General features: G+C 31.8%; 2 protein-coding genes across 2 annotated transcripts; one reads left to right on the top strand and one right to left on the bottom strand.

Moving 5' to 3' along the window:
- Positions 1-1,670: 1,670 nt before the first annotated feature.
- On the top strand, positions 1,671-5,686 carry LOC114168376 (ras-related protein RABE1c-like). Its single transcript, XM_028053161.1, has 8 exons — positions 1,671-1,983; positions 2,826-2,898; positions 2,992-3,092; positions 4,354-4,419; positions 4,531-4,628; positions 5,021-5,083; positions 5,164-5,256; positions 5,336-5,686. The coding sequence occupies exons 1-8, from the start codon at positions 1,911-1,913 to the stop codon at positions 5,411-5,413; spliced, it is 645 nt and encodes a 214-aa protein (XP_027908962.1). The 5' UTR covers positions 1,671-1,910; the 3' UTR covers positions 5,414-5,686.
- Positions 5,687-12,026: 6,340 nt separating this feature from the next.
- Positions 12,027-15,929, bottom strand: LOC114170548 (protein UPSTREAM OF FLC). Its single transcript, XM_028056052.1, has 3 exons — positions 15,357-15,929; positions 14,387-15,256; positions 12,027-12,523 (listed from the first exon to the last, which is right to left on the bottom strand). The coding sequence occupies exons 1-3, from the start codon at positions 15,653-15,655 to the stop codon at positions 12,358-12,360; spliced, it is 1,335 nt and encodes a 444-aa protein (XP_027911853.1). The 5' UTR covers positions 15,656-15,929; the 3' UTR covers positions 12,027-12,357.

Here is a 15,929-nt window from a genome sequence, read left to right as displayed (position 1 = left end):
TAAGTATTTTGTGCATTAAACATAATACAAGTCATTTAATGCATTAATTAGATGAGTATAAGAATATCACATAAGGTGAGTTTGTACATACATGGATTAAATAAGTATTGCAACACACATTATATGAGTTTATCTGCACATTAATTAAATGAGTATATCAATATACATTACACGAGTTTGTCCATACACATTAGATGAATGTAGCAATACACATTAGATGAGTGTATCCATATACTAATTAGACGAGTGTCACATTAAATGTTAGATGAATTTGTCAATGTTTTTGGTCTCTAAACTTAATTTGGAAATGGTCCTTGGTCGAAACTTTGTCGTTGTTTGATCACTACATATTGATTTTGAATGTGCAGAGATCAAACAATAACAAAATTTCAACCAGGGACCATTTACAAATTTAGGTCAAATTCTTAGGATAAAAACATATTTTTTCCATATATATATATATATATATATATATATATATATATTAACTTTCTAAACTCAAGAATAATTATAACATTAATTATATTCAAAATTTAATTATAAATAAAAATTTTATTATTATGGCTTAAATACTTTTTCGTCCTCATTTTCATAGTGTTTGTTGCAGATGATCCTCATTTTTACCGAATGTTTAAAATGATCATCATTTTCGCAATTCGTATTTAATTTGGTCATTTTCAATAACGTCGTTTAATTTAGTAACAGAACACTATACAGGTGACACTGTTTGTATTACGTTGCATTGGAGTGTGTTACGTGTACTGTACAGGTGGCTAAGCAACATTAACTTTTTAATTTGGGAGAAATTTTGTAATTAGGTATTTCGTATTAGTAATTAGGGCTTGATTCGTTGAAGGCAATTTCTTCGTTTTCGACTTTCTTGAGTTCGGATTTGCAGAGGAAGCAGCTAATACTTGCGATTTGTTCGGTTGATTTCAATTTTTCAGTCAATAATCATCAACGAGGTAAGTGGTTTGGTCGTGGGTTTAGGGTTTTCGAGGTTGTTGTGATGTTAAGGTTTTCGTAACACCCAGTAGCTTGGGAAAGAGTGATGTTAACAATTAAAGAACTCAATATAGATGCTTACAGATACCTTATTGCACAATATTGATGCTCAAGAAAGTTGAAGATGAAGAAATCGCCTCCAACGATGAAGAAATCGCCTCCAACGAAGTCAAGCCCTAATTGCACAATTTGAAATACCTAATTACAAAATTTCTCACAAATTGAAAAGTTAATGTTAATTAGCCACATGTACTGTACACGTAACACAAAGAGGGCCATCTGTGCTTCGTTACTGACTTAAATGACGTCATAGAACATGACCAAATTAAACACGAATTGCAAAAATGAGAATCATTTCAAACATTCGATAAAAATGAGAACCATCTACAACAAACACTACGAAAATGAGGACGAAAAAAGTATTTAAACCTACTATTATTATTATTATTATTATTATTATTATTATTATTTAATTCGTATGCGCGAGTTTAAATATAGTTAACTAGAAAATAAAATACAACAGAATAACACATTAGAAAAATCGAAAAAAGTTTGGAAACTTTGGTTTCAGTCCAACGTCAACTATAGAAAAAATTACAAAATAGTGAATGTTAAAATACAACGGTCGAAGAGAAAGCTTGCAAGCACCATGTATTCTCTCACTCTTCTCTTCTTATTTTCATTTTTATTTTAATAAAATGAAAAGGAGAAAAAATTAAGCACCGGTGTTTTCTCTCTAAAATTTTCATCTTTCTTCGCTTCTGAGTTTTGGACGAGATCCCTCTATCTATCTCTTTCTCTCTCCCATTCTCGATCTCACCATTTTCAGACACTCAACACCATTTTCCCAACTCTTCAAACCTATTCTTCCTTTCATTCAAAACAAAATTACAACTTGAGAGTTGATGGCTGCTCCAGCTGCAAGGGCTCGTGCCGATTATGATTATCTCATAAAGCTTCTCTTGATTGGTGACAGCGGTAAACTCTTCTTCTTATTCTTCTTCTCTTAAATTATTTTGTGGGCAAAACAAATGTTATAAAAACAAACGAAAGGGTAAAATGTGATTTCTTTATAATCATAATGATGTTTCTTTCACTGGGGGTTCCTTTTTGTCATTCCACCGTTTTTCTGTTTTTTATTTTTTTCTTTTCTATATATTCAACCTTTGTGTTTGGAGTTCGTGGCAAATGCATACATATCTATCTTTTTTCAAATGGGATTGGCGTTAAACCGTGGCAAAAATTGTTCTTTTCATGTTCTGGTTCAACCCAGCATTTTAATTTATTGTGTTATTAAGGTACAAATTTTGGGTGAAAGAGGTTGGATTGCAAATTTTATGTTGACTTGTGTGGTTATCATTTGAAATTAGCCTTCTCTTGGATCCATTAAATTTGTTTAATTGTCAAAATACCGGTTCGCCAAAATAAGCCTTCAACGGTCTAATTGCATCTGCAAGGTGTTCTTGTGTTCACGATACCTTTAATTTTCTTTATCCCAACAAAAGCTAGAGTAATCAATGTATCCGCGAAGTATTTCTATCATCCAATCACAAACTAACGTGTATGACAAGAATGACTATGTGTAATTAGAATGATCGAATACCTTAACATGATTTCTAATTGGGTTATAGTATAATGCTTCTTTCACTAGTCGTGCATATAAATTAAGTTCCAAAAATCATGGCATTTGTTGATATTTCACAAAGGATTGGAAGTATTTTAGTGGGCATTGCAGTCATCACAAGAGAATAATTGTGTAGCTTTTGTTTGAAACTATATGCAAGCTAACATCTCATGTTTTTTTTTTTTTTTTTTTGGAGGTGTTGGAAAGAGTTGTCTCCTTCTGCGTTTTTCTGATGGTTCTTTCACTACTAGTTTCATCACAACTATAGGGTATGTTTTTTACAGCTCAGTAGTAAAATTATAGAATTTTGTTTGCCAGAAGATTCTCTCTCTAATATTAATAGCCCCACCTTCCTAATGTAGGATTGATTTTAAGATAAGAACCATTGAGCTTGATGGCAAACGAATCAAGCTCCAAATTTGGGACACTGCAGGGCAGGAGAGGTTTCGGACAATTACAACTGGTAAGATTTATTGTTTGTTTGTACAGGTATTATTATATTGATTTTAGTATATCCTTGTATGTGGCACTTGGAAATTCGTTGCATAGCAGTTGACATATGATTTGTGGCACTTCCTGATGTAGGTTCTAAAGGTGGTGAAAAAAGGGAAAATAGGACATATAGTGTAGAAAAAAAAAATATAAGCATGAAGAAAAATTAGAGAAAAAAAGTGAGGAAAAGAAAGGGAAGTAACCAGTGAAAAACATCATAATTCTGATTGAGTATCAGATATGATATGTTAGGCAGCTTATCTGTTATAGTTTGGAGATGATACTTCTAAATCCCTAGGATATGACAGAAAATGGATCCCGGGATGTGTATTATTTTGAACCTTAAAATGGTCCCTTGCTATATCTTTTTTATCACCACTGTTTCAACTGCATAACTGAGTAATATAACTTCCATGCATATTTTTTACTCAAGTTAATTATTGAATGTTAAAGATACCAGAGGGTAGAGCCAACGAGAGTTTGTTCAATTTACATGAGATGAATACTACAGAGATTCATTTAGGATATGTGAGTTAGGTTAGGGGAGTGAAAGGAAGGACAAATGTTTTATTTTAAATTTAGATATTTATTTAAATATACAAAAGACTAAAACTTTAAGTTCATGTTAACCTATTGCTTTGTTTCTTCCATTTAAAAATAAATAAATTTGTTAGAGATCCAAATTGATAAGAGATAAGGTCAATTCATATTATATAAGTAGAGACAAGTGTGGACAATCCTTACCTTCATTTCCTGATATAGTATCAGAGTCTATCTTATAGAGGTTGGTTGAGTAGATCATGTCACTCTATCGAACCACCCATAAATGAGATATCCTTGTCTCAGAGTGAGGGGGACAGTTTGGATATTTTAACTAGAGATAAGATCAATTTATAATATATAAGTGAAGGCAAGTGGAAGCAATCCTCACCTTACAAATAAGTTTTGTGAAGATGGATTAAACTTAAACTCACTTATAAAATTATAGAGTATTGACTAAAGATGAAAATTTTGTCTACCCTTATAAGAAACAACTTGTAAACTTCACCTTAGTATTAATTTGTCGACTACGAAGACTTTAGCTTCAGAAAAACCGTCCATTACTGTTCTTTCATTCATGCAACCTTAAATTTTTTGTATTATTCATTTTTTTATCTTTTTTATATATAAAAAAAGTACAAGTGGGAGTTTGTTTTTTGTGTTAAGTATCTTTTCCTGAATTGTTTTTGCAGCTTACTATCGAGGTGCAATGGGCATATTGTTAGTCTACGATGTTACAGATGAAGCATCATTTAGCAGTAAAGTTCTCAATTGTTATTTAAACTTGAAATTTGCAAATCTATCAATAAATCTTCAAGCTTTAAATGCTTTTGCATTTGGAATATTCATTCTGCTTCTACTTATTTCAGATATCAGGAATTGGATTCGCAATATTGAGCAACATGCTTCGGACAATGTTAACAAAATACTGGTGGGGAACAAAGCTGATATGGATGAAAGCAAAAGGGTAAGTTAACCTCGTTGGTCATGTTTGCTGAAATTCTCTTCATTTCTTGTATCTTTTACAACTTGCATGAGCAAAGTAAAGATACTTCGAACACCAATTTGATTTGAACAAGAAGGTTGTAGAGCCAAGAGAAAAAGGGCTTGGAAAAATAACCAATACTGGTATCAAATGTTCTTCCATCATTGTTATGCAAGTTAAAACAACTTATGTTTAAATTTCATCATTCATGATGTTAGAAAGAACCCTGTTACTGCAAGTGAATTTTCAACTATTTTTGCTGCGATGTGGATGTCAGAAAGGGGTTGAGTTTTTGATTTGATGCCATATGTGCATGCATGCATGTCAAACTTGAAATGTTTGTGATCAGAATATACCTTCCCTTTTCTTTTAAGGTTGTGCCTACATCCAAGGGTCAAGAACTGGCCGATGAGTATGGAATCAAATTCTTTGAAACTGTAAGTGCCGTGTACCAGAAAATGTGGAAACCCCTAAACTTCTTTGTCATTATGCTCATAAAAAAAAAATACTATTGCAGAGTGCAAAAACAAATCTAAATGTTGAGGAAGTGTTCTTCTCAATAGCAAGAGATATAAAACAAAGGTTGGTTGACACGGACTCTAAAACAGAGGTATTTGAACTTCCTTTCTCAGTACTATAATGTCTTAATAGTTCCCTCTTCCTCTCTCAAGTTCATATTTTCATTGCAGCCATCAACAATCAAAATCAACCAAGACGAATCAGGAGGAGTTGGCGAAGCTGCACAAAAATCGGCTTGCTGTGGTTGAAGTCAAATGTTACAAATTGGAGGCAACATTACTTTCCAAGAACATGGAGGAAAAATTACATGTATAATGATCATGATGCTGACTTGCACTTAAGCCTTCTCATTCTTCATAAATTTGTGTGTGATAAGTAGTGTCTGAACCTTTTAACAAGTAATCCAAAACTCCATGCATTGTGGAGATTGCATGTCCAACTCTCTGTGATGGTGGACATGAGATTCATTCAATATTGATTTTTTTTTTCCCAATGTATAGATGCAATGACTTGTGTTGGGCTGGAACATGTTTTCAAAATTTGTTCTCTGCCATCAGGCACTGCAGTGAAATATAAATTCAACCTCGTGTTAACTACTTATGAAAAGTATATAAGCCTGGTTGTTTTCAGTGAAAATAATAATCAAATATTTTAGCAGAAGTTAAATACGATTGGAAGAATTTAATTTGGTTTTTAATGTCTAACAGTTTTTAATTTGGATTTTTTTTTTATAAATTTCACGAAAAAAATATTACACCCTTATTCAAATATAAATTTTATACACAAATGATATTCAACAGAAGGTTTATTGTTTACCAAACTAACAGCACTTCAAAAATAGTGATATATATGTACATTTGTACCACTAATACTTTATAGTACTTTCTTTGAGGTTCAAGTTTTTATTTCCACTTCGCTCAAACTAATGAAAATGTACACAATAATCTATACATTTTGACTTGTAAATAAAGTATTCAATATATAATTCAAAACATTTATTTATTCAAATTAATATATGAATCTGTATATGTAAAATATATCCTATAAAAAAGATTTATTGACATATTTTGAATATGTATTAAGTATGATATATTAGAAATTAACAGCTAATCTATTTCAAACTTTTAATGTTTCTAACTCGATTTTTATAAGTAAAAATACGTTCAAAGCAGTCCCTATCCAAATTTTTGCATATTATAAATATCCAATAAACTCTTCTTTTAGTTTCTCATAACTTGAAGTTTTATTCTACGTTGTTTAAACCTTTAATAAAAATAATATATTTCTTTCAAATAAGTGTTTATACTTAATACATATACCACAAGTCGTAATATGCAAAAATATCACTTAAATAAAGAAGGGCGCGCTAATGTTATGACAGAGAAAGCATTTTAAGAGGATTTTTTGAATTTTAATGAATTGTCGTAAGAATTTAAAATATTTTGAGAGACACTTATGAAATTATAGGATTGAAAGGAATTTTATAAAGTCTTAGAAAACATTCAACATCAAAAGTACGAGAGAAAATAATAATAATAATAATAATTATTCTGATGGTAAGATATGGATAACGATATAAATCCAATACAAAAATTTTATGTCTTAGTAACTAATCTGTTCTAACTTAATGCTCTTTGTGATATTAACTGGGATAAATTCGTAAATTTTGAAAATTAATTTGATGTCTTTTAAGATAAATTTGAGTTGTATTTTAGACTAATTTCAAGCTAGTTTAATGTTAATTTTCTCTATAAAAGATATATTTGTTCTCAACAATTATATATTAACAGCAACTTTTATATACTAAATGATATTGTGTATAACGTCACTTTGTGTTATAACGAAGAATTTTATTTCAAAATTTGTAATTATAAATTAAACACTAATGAAACTTTATATTATTTTATAATTTAACTATATATAATTTTAGATTGATATGTTGTATTATAAGTTAAGTTGACCAACTTTATTATTCTCATTTCAGGTTTTATTCGCATTCAGGATTAAATTTAAATAAACGGATTGATACAAAAAAAAGAAAATCAGATTGGATTACAACAGAGATGGAATTGGTTTCACACGGTTCCTTACTCATTTCTAAGTGAAAGTGTGTAATTGAAATGCATTGCAAAATTATAAATAAAGACATTTCATTGCAATTTACTATTTCTAATAATTTTTAATGATTTATTTACACTTTCTCTTCCACTTATCAATGATGGTTTTAGGTATAATTTACTTTTTAATCTTTTAATTTATTTTTTTACATTTAATTTAGTCTTTAATTTAAATTTAAAGAATGATAATTTAGTCTTTTAACTAAAAATGACAAAATTTTAATAGACCTGATTAAATTGATGACGCAAATATCACTCGAGTCATAACATATAAAAAAAAACGTATTAGGGTAACAAAAGAATGATTAAATATGTTTTTATCTTCGAACATAAAAAAATAGAAGTGTTTTATCTTTAAACTAAAGCATAAAAAATCTTAATTTCTCATAAATGCATTTTCAGGTTTCTCTCCCACTATATTAAACTTTGTCCCACTATATTAAACTTTGTAATTGCTTATTGCTACTACAAAATGAATTTGGTAAAGCAACAAACATAAACAAATGCTAAAACCTAGTAAAAGAAATCGAATTAAATATGTTTTTATCTCTCAAGTTTTGGTAAAATTTAGAATTAGTCTCTCATCGAAATTTTTGAACAATTTAGTCATTAATCTTTAAAAATGCGTGAATTTAGTCCTTAATCAAATTTTGTTAAATTTATCTGAAGTTTCAAACGCGTTTAATGATAATATTTGAGTTAGCATTTAAGAGAAAATGAATGAAACGGTGTAAACAATTCAATATTATCATGAAATGCGCTTGAAATGTCATATGAACTTAACAAAATCTAGTTTAAAAGATCAAATCTATACATTTTTAAAGATAAATAATTAAATTGGTCAAAAATTTTGAAGAGAAATCAATTCCAAATTTCACTAAACTTGAGAGACAAAAACATATTTAACCCAAAAAAATTACATCCAAAATGCTTCGATCACAAGAACAAATGTAAGACAGGTGTCCTTAAATTGAGGTTGAGATCATTCTCGTGCGGTGTCAAGTTCAAGTCCAACAACAAACGAATCTTTTTATTAGATTCTGGCAAATCTTGGTCACGAATAGTTGGCGGCAAAGAATCATTTGAGGAAACCCTATGCTTTCTCATATGTCCTCCCAAAGCTTGTCCAATACCAAACACAAGTCCACAAATTGAGCATCGGTGCAATTTTGGCGCCACCATCGAACACGAAAGGTTTGAAAGCATTGGTTTTAGTTTCTTGTGGCTAGCTCGGTGGCCTCCAAGGGCTTGAAACGAAAGAAATTGCTTGTTACAAGTCTTGCACTTAAACTCACCACTCTCACCAACTTTGGCTTGTAACATCATGGTTAAGAAAAAAAAAACGTTGTTAAATGAGAAAATGTTTTGTACTTTGAGGGCATTGCACAGTATATATAGTGTGTTGAAGGAAATGGACAATAGTGTGTTAATCGTGAGTGTTGGTCGAAACACGAGGTGACACGAATTTTTGTAGATTGTGACCACGTATTCATGCACTTTGTTTTTGTTTTAACTGAAACTCCTAGTCAAAGACAGGGAAAGTTATGAATCAGATGAAATAAAAAATATATATATTTCCACAGTTTTTCTATAGCATCATTTCCAAGGAAAAAAAGTATACTGTTCATATATTCAATCTTACTTTATTTGATTTACTTAATAAAAATATAAATAGATTAAGTAATTTATAATTCGAAAGTTATGAGTACATGCAAGAAAGTTGGCATTGAGAGAAAATGGGGGAAAAAAGTGGAGGAATTTATGTAAACCATTTTATGTTGTCTCTTCCCTCTGCTGATTCCAAAATTTCCACCATTTTTTTTGAACAAGGTACTATGGGTCACTTTATTTTTGTTGCTCAGTTTTACTTTTTTCACCTCTTTATTTTTCCTCCACCTCCATAATTTTAAAAATACCAAACTTGCCCCTTTCCTTTTTAATTTGAAGCACCACCTTTGTTTGTGTTTGTTTCCGATTCTCAATGGTGGAATAGGTTGCTTACAAATTGTTTGATTTGGTGATTAATCAGTTTACACATTTCAAAATAGTGAAAAAAAAAGGTGTTTATGCATATTTTAATAATTCATTACGAATATGTTTGGAAAGAGAGAGAGTAATGAGAGAGGTACATAAAGAAAATATGGGGTGTAGAAAACATAAGCTTAGATTCGTCACCATATCGTAGCGGGTTTTTGGCATGTGGATGCAGAGAGGCCCATACATTCTTCATCAACCAATCAAGCAAGGCAGTTTCTTTCTGCACCTCTTTCTGTACTCATAAAATAGACTTCTGTTTTTTTTTTTTTCTTGAGTTATACAACCTCAAAGTAAGAAATGATTCTTAGATTATACAATCTCAAAAATTAAAAATAATTTCTACCTTGAGCACTTTAAAGTTTTTTTTTTTCTCTAAAAAACTAATTTTTGGATTATAATCTAAAAGTTCTTTTTTAACTTCTAAATTTCATAATTTAAAAGTCATTTTAACTTCTGAATTATACATTATAAAAAAAATGGAAAAAATGATTTTTTTTAATTTGAATATCCGGGAAAAAAACTTATGGAGATACAAGAAAAAACTGTTATAAAACAATTGATTTCACATTCAAGACCTGTTTTTAACCCAAGTCAAAATATTATGATTAAAAAAACAATTTTATTGAAATAAACTGCAACAAAATCTTAAACACACTAACTTTGATTGTTAATTAATTTGCAATTATGTTAACCTTGTAGTTTTGACAAGTAATTTGTAATTGACACATTTGATTTATCCAATTAATTGTGTTGATCATATAAATTTTTATTTTGATAGTTTATAATGTTTAAAATTCTTTTATGCAAAATTTTTAAAAGTATTAATTTCGGTACTCTTCTACGAAGGACAGTTTTATTATGATTTTTCTTCGTCTCCTTTTAATGATACTATTTTAATTTACTTTTATTCTTTTTTAATTAAATAATTTGTTTAAATCATTATGTTATTAAATAGTCCGTTTAAATAAAATAAGCTGATGAGAACATCTACATTTATTTTTTAGTCAAAATTTAGAAATTATTCAATAAAATGTTATTTTGTGACCATAGATTGTTTAAAACTGGAGTGAATTTAACTTTTTAAGCAACTATTTCTTCTGATTAGTTTTAATCTGTTTTAAATATAAGAATATAAAATGTTAAAAACAAATAAAATATTTTGTGTTTTTGAACAATCTACTAACTATTAAAATGAAAATTAACTTAGATGTTTAAGTTAGTAATTAGTTTTTCTATTTGAAGAGCACTAAAGGTATTTTTCTTCTATTTTTGAATCCATTACTGCATGCATCTTATAAATGGTTTGGTTAAGAACTAAAGTGTTGAAAATTAGTGAAATAAGTTGTGGGTTTTGAGAGAAGTAACTCTGTCTTGATGCCAAATAAGGAAAAAAAAAATACTAAAGTTATTATTGAAGCTAAATTGATTCATTTTTTTCAAGAAAAATTATGGTGGGACTCAATAAATCAGCATAAAATTTGACAACATTTTCTGGAGTATTTTTTACAATTTTTTTTAATAAAAGTATATATTTTTTTGTCAAACCAAACACTTTTTAGGTTGTTTTGGTTTTATCGAGTCCAAGAAATAGGAACTGTTACCATTTGATCTGTAATTTCCAACTACTAACAAAAAGTTGACATATTTTGCAGATAACAGAGCAATCATGTTCATTATCATTCAAGGAAAGTCCCTATATTGGATTGGTTGTTATATTTTCTCTGTTTTTTTCATTCACTCACAACTTGGTTTAGCAAATTGACAGCTTTGCAATCTGGTTTTTTCTGGTTATAAAAAACTATTATGTTTACAACCTTGGATACAAGATTTTGAATATAGCTATAACTAATGTTGTGTTTATATATCCATTTAGACTAAACAGAGAATTCCTCTTTCCAAAACAACAATTGGATTAGGAAGATGTAAGTGGATTAACATTTCGTTAAACTTAAATAAGTTTCAAAATTGCACTAAACGTAATTAGGGGGTAACTATGAAAAACTCTGTAATACGTGTTAATATTTACTCTTCTTTTCTTATTATTTTATGTAGTTTTTTTTTTTTCCTTTTCATGTATAGAAACAGTTTATGCCTTGACTTGATCAAGGGTGGGTGCTGGTAATGCATCGGTGTTGTAATTAATAAAGAGATCCTTTAAAAAATATTAAAGAAAAGACAAAAAGTGTCACACACAAGTAAAAAAAAAAAGTGTGACACACGCGTGCTTTTAGAGTTGAAACAGGGAAAGCTGAAGTATGTATGGTATATACTCACATTTCGCAGCATTCGAAGTCAAAGGATTAACAGTGAAAAAGGCTGCTACAAATTTAATGGCCATGTCACTTTTATTTTATGAGCAAAGGCTGCTACATACTTAGTGTATTTGTTGCTATAATGTTTTTAGAAATATTTTTTTTATTTTTAAAATGGTTGTGAATGTTTTTGAAGGTAGTTTATTTTTCAACTTCATTCGACATATTATATGATTGGACAGCACAAAATCCAGGCATTTGGTAAGCGCCATTTATGTATGTGAATGCGTTATTTAGGAGAGGAAACTAAACTCTGATATAACTGGTCTTCAACAGCTATTGGTATAAATAATTTGACACTCGAATTATATGGACAAAACATTAGGTGCTTTCATTTTTCAAAAAGAAATGACCTGGTGAGATCTTTAACTTCAATAATGAAGTATCACAAAAAGTAAAATAAGAAAAGAGAGGCAATTATTTACCAAGAAAAGACAATTGTCACCGCCAACCAGAGACCCCATATAACGCCAGGAATGAAACCATGGCTACTCCTTACATGTACTCACTTTAGGCCAAAACCTAAACATCAAACGGGCCAAGCTCTACACCACTATACTCTTCCCTACTTCATTAGAACTCGTCCTATCTGCTTCCATATTTATACATTCTTCCAAATTAACCTCACTTCTCTAAAATTTTGTTCTCTTCTCCACTATCACCTAATACCCTACAAACCTCCATTCACAAGATTTCCTTACGTTTTATATTCATTCAAAGTATCAATTATTGGTGTGAGTCAAATCTTTTGCTCCCGTGTTGGCCACCACCGCTAGCAATATGCATGGAACTACCCTCTTCTTTCTTTGTTGGTAGTGTCTTAGATTTCCTTGGTATGCACTTTGCCCGCACCACTTCTCCTTCCTGCTCCACCATCTCTAACCGGGAACCGCTGCAAGGAACAAAGGCCACAGACAAAACCACATTATTCATAAAACCATTTGTCACTGTCATGATCATAAAGGAAGCTTTTAATCATGGCATCTACCAACATGTTGTCACATCGTTAGAAAATTTTAATCGCTTTTAAGATAGAAAAAGTTATTATGCTCTTCAATAACACACCTAATTTCCAGTACATGGTTGATTAATGATAGTATAAGCAGTAGTCAGCAATTAATCAAAACAGAGCATAATTCTTCTGTTTTGATTTCGTACTACTAGAATAGTTTTAGTTGACAAACTTGTAAGTTAATTAATGAAAAACTAATGATCAGCTCTCTGGGTGCTTAAAATTAGACCCCACATGCATGCAGAAGCTGACAAATAGAGTGACACCAAAACAAAATAAGGAGTATGAGTAATTGCATCATTAACTAAAATTTAAGTGGTGTACAATTAATTCATTGTACATACTGTGTACGAGATGGAACAGGACAGACACGCCACTGTCAAGCATCAACATCTTATGTGACTGTACAGAACCAATTAAACTAGCTACTCGTTTGTGTAAATTGAACTTTTTTCGCAAACAAATGTTAAATCATATGACACTTGGAACAATATCTTAAAAAGTTTTGAGCATGACATGACTATGACTACGTTTGCTTTCATTTTCGGGTATAAATAAGTAGGAGGAAGGGGTGCCCAGGCCACATGATGAAGAAGTAGAATGGACAACATCCGGTGACAGAGGAAGTTAAAACCCCACCTTGTTCTGACAATAATACATATGATCTACAAAAATTTGAAATCGTAAGACATGTAGTTTAATTCAGAATTTCTTAAATAACTAATAATGTTGTGTGCTTACTAAGTATTAAGATTACGTGACGCGTGCCATATAATCTAAATGCTTACCAAGTAAAATTTTAAAGAAAACTGCAGACATAAAATAACCCTGTAAACGGAAATTATAGTATTATAATGAAAAATTAAGACAAACCAACAAGAAATTGCTTCTTAATCTCTTAATCAAGATCTCAGGTTATTAAAAAATAATATTTATTATTAGGGGGAAAAGAAAAAGAAAGCCATAATGTGGTGTTTTCTAAGAGAAACGAAAAAGGTTAAAAAAAAGTTAACTTTTACAAAAGAAAATAGTTTTTGTTTTCACTTTTTACAATTCAAATTTTAAACTTTCTATTCTTCTCTATTCTCTTTTTCTCATTCTATGCAGAGAGTTAGAGCGTATGAACCCAAGAAAAACACAAATTGAAAAACATAATAAAAAAAGAGAAATCTATACAGACAGAAAATTATGTAATAAGAAATAAACAAAGAAAAATAGAATAAAATAAATAGCAACATGGGAGAAAAGTTAGGTCTCTATTATAATAATCTGACCAACACAATTGTGTAATAAAATATTTTACGTTTTCAACTCGAATAACAAAATCTGACCTACTTGTCTCGAATAACAAATTTTTTAAATGTCTTCAATCTCAAGATGCTTTCTATGTCCTAGGAGCACATTACACATGCTTAACCACAACTTTTTATTTAACCTATGAAGCAGAAACCGTATGAATGTCAATGCCCACATTCTCCAACGTTGCTAATTACAAGGCACACGCAGGGGCATGGAATTTACAAAAGTCACCTTAAAACAATGGTTATATAAATAAATATAGGAATCGAAAAATAAAAAATAAAACATGTACCCTAAACTAAACCCCAAATAATAAATAGTATTCTTCTAATAGAAATTATTAAGTATTAATCAACCAAAACTAGCAAAAACTTTGTCTGTGTAATTCAGTCAACAAGTTTACTAAAAGAGATTTGATTATTTGAAATGGAAAACGTAGCATACCTATCTGCATTGTAAGAAGAAGACCTCTTCAAAGCAGGGGTTTCCACTTTCTTGGTTTCGATCAAGCTTCCGCTAAAATATTCTTTATCTTCCAATCTTAACCTGCTCAAATCCGGAATTTCCATCGATATCCCTGTCTCCTTTCCCACGTGATTCCCTGCTTCACGGGGCATCCTGGACTTGTAGTGCCCAACCAACGAGAACCCTTGATCTTTCACTGCGTTAACCCCACACTCCTTAAAAGACACAGCGCCGCACGATAACAACTGCAACAAAACCGACGACGCTCTCATCCTCCCACTAGGACAGCTCTCCACCGTCAGATTCTCCTTCTCCGATTCCGAAGACCGCAATCCGAGCCGTCCATCTGCCTTCATCAGCGTCTCCAGCGTCTCAGGGCTCGAATCCGACGGTGGAGGCGATATCTCGTCCCTGCTTAGCTCCGTAGAATGATTATTGTTATTATCACAAGTCACGTGCGAAACCCTCTCCCCTTCCATTCCCGCGTCAATTCCATCATTCTTCTCATGAATCTCTTCCGCCTCTTCCTCCCTCGCCGCCCTCCTCCGCCTCCGCTTCTCCTCCGTCTGAGTGGCCGCGTCAGCACCGATTCTCCCAGCCGAGTCACCGAACGATTCGGATTTATAAACACGGTACTCGTTCAAATCGATAGAACTCCAGGACTGGTTCCGCCGCCTCGTGATCACCACAGGCGAACCGGACTCCTCCTCCGATTTGTTAACACTCGTAACGCCGGCGACACTGTTCTCAACAATCTCCGATCCTTTGAGAATGTAGTCCTGCCCCTGCGTCGGGTAGATGAAATCGTTCTCCGACAAATCGTGCCAAACGAAGCCGTTTTTGTAGCTCCTGAATCACCACCACACCACCGTTAATTAAACCAAATAAAACAAGAATAAAAACTAAATTTGAATTAGTTTAAAGAAAACTATAAAAAAAAAAACGGTACCGTTTGGAGGACCAAGAGTACATAGCGGGCATGGCTTTCCCTCGGAGGACGTTCAAGCGGTTGATGACGTCTTTGAGGTAAAGTCCTTGAGGTGAAGAGAGAGGAACCTCCATGAAATGAGGGTGTTCCAGTTGGCCGTTTCGGGAGAGGTAGTAGACGACGGAGACTTTTCTGGGCGTTTTGGGCTTGGGCTCGGCCCAAACCTTGGTTCTCTCTGGACTGGTTTCTCTGTCAGTCCATTTCTTCTGAAGTTGAAGCTCCGTCGTTATCCTTCCCCTGGAACTCGAACTCAGCGACATTTCTCTTCGCTGCAAAACCTCGATGGAAGGCGAGTTGTTGCAGAGTGCAGGAACAGAGAGCAATGAGAACGAAAGCGAAAGAGCGCAGCAGAGAGAAGGAGGGAAAAAAAGGACAACACAAAAGCAGCGTTAGAATTTTAATTTTGAAGAGGATGGGAAAATTGCGTGGGTTTTTAAGAGGGAGGGAGAGAGAGAATTCAAAATGTGGATGCGAAAGACAACAGCTACCAAACAAGGAATGGCTGTTTGGGATTCAGTACTGCCAGACCTGTGA

Source organism: Vigna unguiculata, chromosome 11 (genome assembly GCF_004118075.2).
Source record: "Vigna unguiculata cultivar IT97K-499-35 chromosome 11, ASM411807v1, whole genome shotgun sequence".
Lineage (NCBI taxonomy): Eukaryota > Viridiplantae > Streptophyta > Magnoliopsida > Fabales > Fabaceae > Vigna > Vigna unguiculata.
The sequence above is the reverse complement of the archived record's forward strand: the minus strand, read 5'-3'. Positions and strand labels throughout refer to the sequence as shown.

What these genes read in the sequence shown, in the direction of transcription:
- LOC114168376 (XM_028053161.1), top strand. Translation starts at nt 1,911, where the DNA reads ATGGCTGCTCCAGCTGCAAGGGCTCGTGCCGATTATGATTATCTCATA. An exon ending in AGATGAAGCATCATTTAGCA is followed by an intron (nt 4,420 to 4,530) that starts GTAAAGTTCTCA and finishes TACTTATTTCAG; the next exon opens with ATATCAGGAATTGGATTCGC. An exon ending in ATATGGATGAAAGCAAAAGG is followed by an intron (nt 4,629 to 5,020) that starts GTAAGTTAACCT and finishes TTTTCTTTTAAG; the next exon opens with GTTGTGCCTACATCCAAGGG.
- LOC114170548 (XM_028056052.1), bottom strand. Translation starts at nt 15,655, where the DNA reads ATGTCGCTGAGTTCGAGTTCCAGGGGAAGGATAACGACGGAGCTTCAA. An exon ending in TACTCTTGGTCCTCCAAACG is followed by an intron (nt 15,257 to 15,356) that starts GTACCGTTTTTT and finishes GTGGTGATTCAG; the next exon opens with GAGCTACAAAAACGGCTTCG. An exon ending in TCTTCTTACAATGCAGATAG is followed by an intron (nt 12,524 to 14,386) that starts GTATGCTACGTT and finishes TGTTCCTTGCAG; the next exon opens with CGGTTCCCGGTTAGAGATGG.